This window comes from Cajanus cajan, chromosome 1 (assembly GCF_000230855.2).
Source record: "Cajanus cajan strain Asha chromosome 1, NIPB_CcT2T_4, whole genome shotgun sequence".
In the NCBI taxonomy this organism is placed as follows: Eukaryota; Viridiplantae; Streptophyta; class Magnoliopsida; order Fabales; family Fabaceae; genus Cajanus; species Cajanus cajan.
In genome coordinates this window covers 44,127,877-44,137,961 of record NC_138517.1, presented here as the reverse complement: position 1 = coordinate 44,137,961, position 10,085 = coordinate 44,127,877, and the positions used below count along the sequence as shown (strand labels likewise).

Below are 10,085 nucleotides of genomic sequence, written 5' to 3'. Positions count from 1 at the left end.
TATATTTATATACTTGTTCTATCTGTCTGGAGTTTCTAGTGTGCGATGCCGTGTGTAGTGACTAGCCGGGTCGTTACACAGATCATCCAACAAGGTTTCAAGGAACAAATGACAATGAAGCAGAGCCGAGTAATATACATATTAATAACAATGTTAATGATTAGTGCAAATTAAATACCATTATGAAAAACTATCATATATATTCACACATTTTATTACTTAACATATCATAACTATAAATTTACAATTTAAAAATGTAATTTTTTTACCATAATACAGATTTCATGGAAGTGAAAATGCAAAATGTGAATACTATAAAACCAAGTATTCAAGGTACACACAATTTCTTTATGACCCGTATTATTTTGCATTATTTTTATTTATTAAATACCATATACTATACATGCACGCACACGCGCGCACACACGCACACGCGCACACACGCACGCACACGTATATATATTTTGTTACTTTTATTAAAATCAATTATCACTTTCTTAAATAACGCAGAATTGCCATCTCAATTCTCACGAGCACATAATAGTGCTCGAAATTTTCAAAATACCATGAAAATGACTAATTCTCAATTACCAACTCCAAGTACATGTAGACGATGTCAATCTCAACTATTTTATCATGAATCCAAAGATATTGCTGCTCTGGTGGAAAAGTTAATTTTTCACTAATTAATGCTCCTAAAGAGTGCTTGATATTTTTCTGGACTCTACATCTGAAGGGAAACATTTTAGAAAACATATTAGAAGTTACAACCATGTACTTTCATTCACTTCACTTAGTGTTCATCTTGATCAAAATGTTGGACCAAATGGATGTGGTATATATAGTTTTCGTGCTCAAGGTTCAATATATCACAACATTGAAGGATTCTATCCAAATGAGGGTTGTAGGCCACGTTTCTTGCAATTGTACATCTATGACACAGATCATGAATTACAAAATAGGATGCTTGAAAACCCACAACTTCATCAATCCATAGTTTCTAAGTTGCAACAAATACTACATCAGTGCAGTCCTTTTGTGCATGTATTTAAACAACTTGCACTACGATCAAATGTTCATGTATGTAGTCTACTTATTAAAGAACGTCCTGCTAATCAACCACAATATCATCTTCCAATCGCTTCACAAGTTGCCGCAATTATTGTTGGTGGAGGTACAAAATCAATGTCACGTGGAAGAGATATCAATTTGGTCAGTCATGATGGTAATTTGGTGAACATTCAAGAAACAGTAGGATATTATGGTCCACTGCAATATCCTTTATTATTACCTTTTGGGACATATGGTTTGGATTTCAACACCAAAAATGATAATGGACAAAATATCTCATGTCAAGAATATTATAGTTACATCCTTTAGGTATTTTTCCTATATACTATAAAAATATTTGTAAAAATTAAATTATAAAGTGCTAACTAATACCTGTGTTGTAGATTCGTCTAGATGATCAATCTACATTGTTAAAGTCTGGTAAACTTTTACAACAATATGTTGTAGACAATTATGTGAAAATTGAATCAGGGAGGTTAAGGTGGATTCGAAACCATCAAAATAATATTCGTGCTGAAGTATACCAAGGTTTGCAAGATGCTTTACATGATGGAGAAACTATTGGAGATAATCCACATAATATTTATGATTGTCATATTTATTTCAATAATATTTATTGTGATTTAGCAAAACCAACAAATTAAAATTATTATTGTAGAAAATATTGGTCAAAGAACAATATTACCATCATCATTTATTGGTAGTCGTCGTGACTTGACACAACGTTATGAAGATGGAATGGCTATTATGCTTAATGATGGTAAACCGGACATTTTCCTCACAATGACATGTAATCCTTCTTGGAGCAAAATATCATCTGAACTAGGCCCTCATCAAACACCACAAGATCGTCCAGACTTGCTGGCAAGAATATTTCGATCAAAATTTGAGCAATTGAAGGAGGATGTGATTAATAAAGGGGTCTTTAGAAAGGTAAAAAGTTACATGTATGTGACAGAATTTCAAAAGCATGGACTGCCAAATGTACATATGTTGTTGATCTTAGAATGTAATGACAAATTACGTGATCCAGAAGATTATGATAGCGTTGTGAGGGCAGAAATACCTAAATTTGAAGATGAACCACAATTGAATGAGGTTGTACTAAAACACATGATTCATGGGCCTTGCGGAACTTTGAATCCCAATTTTCCATGTGTGAAGAATGGTCAGTGCAAAAAAATGTATCCAAAACAATTTTACCAAGAGACACACCAAGGTAATGGCTCATACCCACAATATAGAAGACGATTTAACCACCCAATATCTGTTAATAGAAATTTCGCTATTGATAACAGATGGGTGGTTCCTTATAACCCTTGGTTACTCTTAAAGTACAACTGTCATATACATGTGGAAGTATGCGGTAGCATCAAAAGTATTAAGTATTTATATAAATATGTCTACAAAGGTCCAAATCAAATATCAATGGAGGTTTGTAGAGGTTTAAATTTAGATGAGGTTCAACAATATATTGATGCAAGATGGATTGGTGCTCCAGAAGCTTTGTGGAAGATATTTAGATTTACTCTTTATCGAATATATCCATCTATTGAAAGATTATAAATTCACTTACCAAATCGCCAACAAGTGTGGTTTTATAATCATCAAAGAATCACTGATGTTCTAAACAATGACCATAACTCCAAAATAATGTCGACACAGTTCTTTGCCCTAAATTGTAGAGATCCAAATTCAAGGATTTATTTGTATAGAGAGATTCAGGAACATTATTGTTGGCATAGGGGGGATAAGGAATGGTACCGAAGAAGGTCCCAAAAGAAAGTCATTGGTAGGATTTATACAGTATCTCCTTCAAAATTTATGAAAAATTTTATCTACGTGTTCTATTATCTCATTTAAAAGGTCCAATGAGTTGGGAAGATATGCTTTTACCAAATGGAACATGTTTTACCACATTCAAGAAAGCGGCTGAGCATTGGGGCTTTTTAGAAAGTGATAATAGTATTCATGAATGCTTAGCTGAAACATCAAGTCTATGAATGCCTTATGCTTTAAGGAGTTTGTTTGTAACTATATTAATCTTTTGTGAACCGACCAATGTTAGACAACTTTGGGATGATTTTTACACCTACATGATGGAAGACTATCCTTCAACAAGCGTTGCTGCGAGAACAAGTTTCATTGACATGTTATTAAAGGATTTGAATGACCTTTTTATTCAACATGGAAAACAAATCACAGATTATGATTTGCCAACAATAACAATGGAGAATACTCATAGTTCTTTGATGTCAAGGGTTATACAAGAGGAGTTATCCATCCAGGTAGATAATGAAGATGTAGAATATGTGCTTAAATTAAATAATGATCAATTAATTGCATTCAATGCCATTATGGATGTTATCAACAATAAACAAAGTCAGGTTTTCTTTGTGGATGGACCAGGAGGAACAGGTAAAACATTCCTTTATCGTACTTTAATTGCAAAAGTCAGAAGCAAGGGACAAATTATTTTAGCAACTGCCTCATCTGGTATAGCTGCCACACTATTACTTGGTGGTCAAACTGCACATTCTAGATTTAAGATACCAATCAATGTAGAGGCAGATTCATTTTATTCTATAAGTAAACAATCTGATCTTGTGAAACTAATTAGAGAAACCACAACAATCATTTGGGATGAAGCACCCATGACAAATAGATATGCTTTGGAAGCATTAGACAGATCATTAAAGGATATTTTAGATTGTAATGCTCCATTTGGTGGTAAAATTATGATATTGGGAGGGGATTTTTGTCAGGTGCTTCCTATTGTTCAAAAGGGTATTAAGGCACAAATGATATATGCATGTATTGTTAAGTCTCATTTATGGCTATCACAAAGGTTTTACATTTGAGACAAAACATGTGATCATTACAAGATTCTAATTTTGTAGAATATCTAATGCACATTGGAGATGGTACTGAACCTACCAAATGTGATGATATGGTAAAAGTACCCCATCAAATTGAAATAACATGGGAAGGGGAAAATTCAATACAAAAACTTATTCGTGACACATTTCCACAATTAGAATCTTGTACATGGGATGCTTCTTATATGGTAGAAAGATCCATACTAACACCAAAAATTGAGGATGTTCAAAAGCTTAATGACATTATCATCAACCATTTCCTAGGAGAAAAATGAGATTTGTTATCATTTGATGAGGTTGAAGGGGACACACACAACTTATATCAACAAGAATACTTGCACTCTATTACTCCAGTTGGTTTTCCACCACATAATCTGAAGGTTAAAAAACGTTCACCGTTGATGTTGTTGCGAAACATAGATCCTAAAGCTGGCTTATGTAATGGAACAAGGTTATTATGCCGTAGATTCTTTATGAATATGTAGGATGTTGAAATCCTAACAGGTCATAATGCTGGAAAGAGATCTTTTTTGTCATAAACATAAGAAAATAGAAAGTGCAGGACTTCCCTTTGTACTTATTAGTAAGCAATTTCCTGTGAAAATAAGTTTTGCAATTACCATAAACAAGTCACAGGGACAAACAATACCCAATGTTGGAATTTATCTTCCGCGACATGTTTTTAGTCATGATCAATTATATGTTGCTTTGTCAAGAGGTGTTTCTCAAGCTTCAACGAAAATTCTTATTAAAAAAGGAAAACTTGAAGGGGAAGATGGAAACTTTATGAAAAATATTATTTTTAAAGAAATTTTGTTATCTCAAAATTAGGTGTTGCCCCTTTTAATTTATAATATTTATGAATTTAGATTAATATTTGATAATGATATACAAAAACTAAAATTTGTTTCTTTTATTTTTTTATCTACAGTCAAATTAAGATTCAAGGAGATCCTCCAGTTATATGAAGAGATCAATACAAAGATTTTGAATATGTATTTTGACAAACAAGTAAGTGATAACATATTTATTCACTTTTTATTATGAAACTTTATTATCTTCATTATTAGCGGGGCGTGCCTCTATATGTATTTTCTTAAAATTTAAAATAACTCATCTTTGAAATGAATTTATTTGTTAGCATATGTTAGTGTAAATAATTTTACACTTTTTATATGATTTTTTTTATTATTATTCATTGATGAAATGCATATTAATTATATTGTAACATTTAACAATATTTTAAATGTTCATATTTAAAATATGTTTAATCAGTTGTTTTCTTTTAAATAGTTTCAATTTAGTTTTAGTTTATATTTATTTTCTATATAACAACTGTTAAAATATAGATAAAAAAATTATGCTCTACATAATTATATTTGCAAACATGGATTAAAGTAATATATATATATATATATACACATATATGTATATGTACTTTACATACAACATGATATTTTGCAATCATAAAATTTTCTTAATAGGAAGACCAAATGATGATTCAACTTTAGAATGATTTTTAGCTTCCTTACAATTTATGAAAAAAAATAAATATCATTTTGTTATTATTTCTAGTTAACATTAACATGGCAGAAAACATATATTAGAATTAATAAATAATTAGATTTAATAGTCTCTTACCTTTCAAGAATAAATTTCAATTCTTTATAGAATACGTCATCCATAATTTCTTTTTTAATACTACAAAAATAAATAATACAATGTCATGTATCAATATGACATATTAACATTTTATGTAATTTTTTTTATAGTATATGAAAAAAAAATAACCAAGACTACCTAAAAAATGGAGATATTTTGTTTTGCATAAAAGTTGTTAATACGATAGATATTACTTGATCTAAATGAGAAAATGTTATAACTATATTTTTTATATATTTATAAGATATTTTTATGACTATATTATTAGATTACCTTTCTAATTTTTGAGACAACAATTCTTTTTTCACTATTTTCCAAAGTTGAGTTTTATCCACTATTACTATAAAACTTCATCCAATAGAATATACTTTTAAATGGTAAACTTGCAATAAAGAAATTTAAAATTGAATAAATAAGTAATAACAAAATATGAAGATGTCACTTTTAAATTAAATTTAACCTTGTAGTCAATTTGACAAATTGTTGAGAGTGAATATTAGTTCAAATATTCCATAACTTTTCAAAGTCAAATATAAGTAATATTATGAGAAAGTCATTATAATAAAGTTTCATAATAAAAAATAAAAAAATATATATTATCACTTACCTGTTTATCAAAATTCATGTTCAAATTCTTTCTATTAATCTCTTTATATAATTTAAAAATCTCCTTGAATCTTAATTTGATGATAAAAAAAATAAAAAAAATTAGTTTTTGTATATTATCATCATAAATTAGGCTAAATTCATAAATATTATAAATTAAAAGGGCTAGCACCTGATTTTGGAAAAAAAAAAAATCTTTAAAACAATATTTTTTGTAAAGTTTAGTAAAATAGAATTTATTGTAAAAATAATACACAAAATCATTGTTAAAAAGAATTAAACTTGAGAAACACGTAAATGAACGTAATTAATTTAATTGTAAAAAAATATTAAATTAAAATTGATAGAAAGTGTTAAAATTAATACGTGATATATATTGAAATTGAAAGAAAGTTTTAAATCAAAAGCAACAACAACAATTAATACGTAATATATCTTCTATTTTGAAATAATTTAATGAGTAAATGTTGCACAATTAAAAGATTTTAATATGAAATAATTTAATGAGTACATGTTGCACAATTAAAAGATTTTAAAATAAAGCTTAAGCATTCATAAAACAAATAAATGGTAGAAAACATGATGACAATAACCATAAATAGAAGAACTTGATGAATCAAAACAACTTGACAAATTGGTGACAGTGAGATTGATTAGAAAAAAATAAGAAAGAATGGAAGATGAAAGTAACTGTGCACCGAATTGACATGACCATGGTTTCTCACTAATAGCAAATAAGAACCAACTTAGAGTGAAAAATGAAATAAGCAAAAAAATAAAATAAAATATGGAGCAAGTAGCAATAAATTAAACCATATCTAAAAGAAGAAAGGTGAAAAAAATAAAAATAAAAAAGGATATGAAATAACCTATATGTAACAGACAGTATAAAAATCAAGAAACAATATCATGAGTATATAAGAAAATTATCATTTAAAGGAAAATGTAAATGCTATCACCCTAATTAATTTCATTTAAAATCTTAGCGGACAAAAAAAATTAAGGAACACAAAGAAGTAGCAAGAAATCTAGAACAATAAAGTACTAAGAAATTTATCCAAGTTAAAAAAAAATATACTAAAATCAGTGAAAGCAAAGAGATAACACGGTATGCATGTACGGTAAAGAAATAAATATCCATAATATTTAATAAATGACAGAAAACATGAATGACCTGTCAACAATGGTTCTTAACATGATATCTTAATAACAACACAATAAATAACCCCTCTATTTGAATTGTAATTGTAGATGGTGAAAGAAAACCATGGTGCCATAATAGTATCATATCGATGTTAGTAAAAGAGAGAAATGAAGATCCTACCAATAATTGTTTCAATTGTAACTATTAAATATATTATACTTTTATTTTCTATAGCTGTAAAAACTCTTACTTGCTAATTAAATCAACAAATGCAAAGAAGTGATGACGGTCATCAAAGCCAATAAAAGAAAAAAAAATGTAGTAGAAAAAAATGAAAATGAGAGAGAAAGAGTATAAAAAAAATGATTAGGAACTTTGTCAAAGAGTATAAGATAACGGTTTGTGGCATAGATAGGGTCCTCGGTGATGGGTTTGACTCAGGGCTTGTCGATCAAATAATTGCACAAAGAATGAATTTGGAAATTAAAATCAAAGAATGTGAATGAATGAATAGAAAGAAATAATGATAATACGAACCCATTAAGGATTCGGGTGGCGAGCGTGCAATATTGGCAAGGGATTCGAAGTGTCCACAATTTGAATTGCGTGTCGAACTTGCTCTCATCAAGATGCAATTTTGAAAACACATCGGCATGCTTGCAGGCGTGAGAGAGATGGAAAGTGGGAGAGTAGAAATCATTTGTACAGTATGATGGTTTCTAATTTTTGAATGAAGCAGTTACAAATTTAATGAAATTCCAAATTTGTACAGAAGAAACGAAGTAAATGAGAGATTTTAAGAGGTAATTATGTCATCTATTAAAGGGTAAAAAAGACAAAAGAAAAATGGAAACCAACGCATTTCTTTAAAAGCGATAAGAAATGCTTTGGTTTCCATTTTTCATGAGGTTGTATTAAACCACTATCATAATCTTCTGGGTCACATAATTTGTCATTACTTTCTAAGATCAACAACATATGTACATGTGGCAGTCCATGCTTTTGAAATTTTGTCACATACATGTAACTTTTTACCTTTCCAAGACCCCTTTATTAAGCACATCCTCCTTCAATTGCTCAAATTTTGATCAAAATATTCTTGTCAGCAAGTCTGAACGATCTTGTGATGTTTGATGAGGGCCTAATTGAGATGATATTTCACTCCAAGAAGGATTACATGTCATTGTGAGAAAATTGTCTGGTTTACCATCATTAACCACAATAGCCATTCCATCTTCATAACGTTGTGTCAAGTCACGACGATGACTACCAATAAATGATGATGGTAATATTGTTCTTTGACCAATATTTTCTACAATAATAATTTTATTTTGTTGGTTTTGCTAAATCACAATAAATATTATTGAAATAAATATGACATTCATAAATATTATGTGGATTACCTCCAATAGTTTCTCCATCATGTAAAGCATCTTGCAAACCTTGGTATACTTCAGCACAAATATTATTTTGATGGTTTCGAATCCACCTTAACCTCCCTGATTCAATTTTCACATAATTGTCTACAACATATTGTTGTAAAAGTCTACCAGACTTTAACAATGTAGATTGATTATCTAGATGAATCTACAACACAGGTATTAGTTAGCACTTTATAATTTAATTTTTACAAATATTTTTATAGTATATAGGAAAAATACCTGAAGGATGTAACTATAATATTCTTGACATGAGATATTTTGTCCATTATCATTTTTTGTGTTGAAATCCCAATCATATGTCCCAAAAGGTAATAATAAAGGATATTGCAGTGCATCATAATATCCTAATGTTTCTTGAATGTTCACCAAATTACCATCATGACTGACCAAATTTATATCTCGTCCACGTGACATTGATTCTGTATCTCCACCAACAATAATTGCGGCAACTTGTGAAGCGGTTGGAAGATGATATTGTGGTTGATTAGCAGGACTTTCTTTAATAAGTAGACTACATTTGTGAACATTTGATCGTAGTGAAAGTTGTTTAAATACATGCACAAAAGGATTACACTGATGTAGTATTTGTTGTAACTTAGAAACTATGGATTGATGAAGTTGAGGGTTTTCAAGCATCCTATTTTGTAATTCATGATCTGTGTCATAGATGTACAATTGCAAGAAACGTAGCCGTGTCCTACAACCCTCATTTGGATAGAATCCTCCAATATTGTGATATATTGAACCTTGAGCACGAAAACTATATATACCACATCCATTTGGTCCAACATTTTGATCAAGATGAACACTAAGTGAAGTGAATGAAAGTACATGGTTGTAACTTCTAATATATTTTCTAAAATGTTTCCCTTCAGATGTAAAGTCTAGAAAAATATCAACCAACTCTTTAGGAACATTAATTAGTGAAAAATTAACTTTTCCACCAGAGCAGCACATATCTTTGGATTTATGATAAAATAGTTGAGCTTGACATCGTCTACATGTACTTGGAGTTGGTAATTGAGAATTAGTCATTCTCATGGTATTTTGAAAATTTCGAGCACTATTATGTGCTCGTGAGAATTGAGATGGAAATTCTGTGTTATTTAAGAAAGTGATAATGAATTTAATAAAAGTAACAAAATATATATATGTGTGTGTGCTGTGACACCCTTCTACCCCATAATAGATAAGTAATAACAATAAGAATAATTCAATAAATATAACATCAAGAAGGGTCCACATATTTTAATAAAAACTCATAGGTTCACAAGTCTTGAA

General features: G+C 29.5%; 2 protein-coding genes and 1 pseudogene across 2 annotated transcripts; 2 read left to right on the top strand and 1 right to left on the bottom strand.

Annotated features, from left to right (window-relative positions):
• The first annotated feature begins 963 nt into the window (after positions 1–963).
• On the top strand, positions 964–2,637 carry LOC145954578 (uncharacterized). Its single transcript, XM_083069139.1, has 3 exons — positions 964–1,306; positions 1,519–1,599; positions 1,730–2,637. Exons 1-3 carry the CDS (start codon positions 964–966, stop codon positions 2,635–2,637), a joined length of 1,332 nt encoding a protein of 443 aa, XP_082925265.1.
• Positions 2,638–3,074: 437 nt separating this feature from the next.
• On the top strand, positions 3,075–5,269 carry LOC145954577 (uncharacterized; annotated as a pseudogene).
• A 3,181-nt stretch (positions 5,270–8,450) lies between these two features.
• On the bottom strand, positions 8,451–9,761 carry LOC145954574 (uncharacterized). The gene is made up of 3 exons (XM_083069133.1): positions 9,024–9,761; positions 8,766–8,949; positions 8,451–8,674 (listed from the first exon to the last, which is right to left on the bottom strand). The coding sequence occupies exons 1-3, from the start codon at positions 9,759–9,761 to the stop codon at positions 8,451–8,453; spliced, it is 1,146 nt and encodes a 381-aa protein (XP_082925259.1).
• Positions 9,762–10,085: the final 324 nt, after the last annotated feature.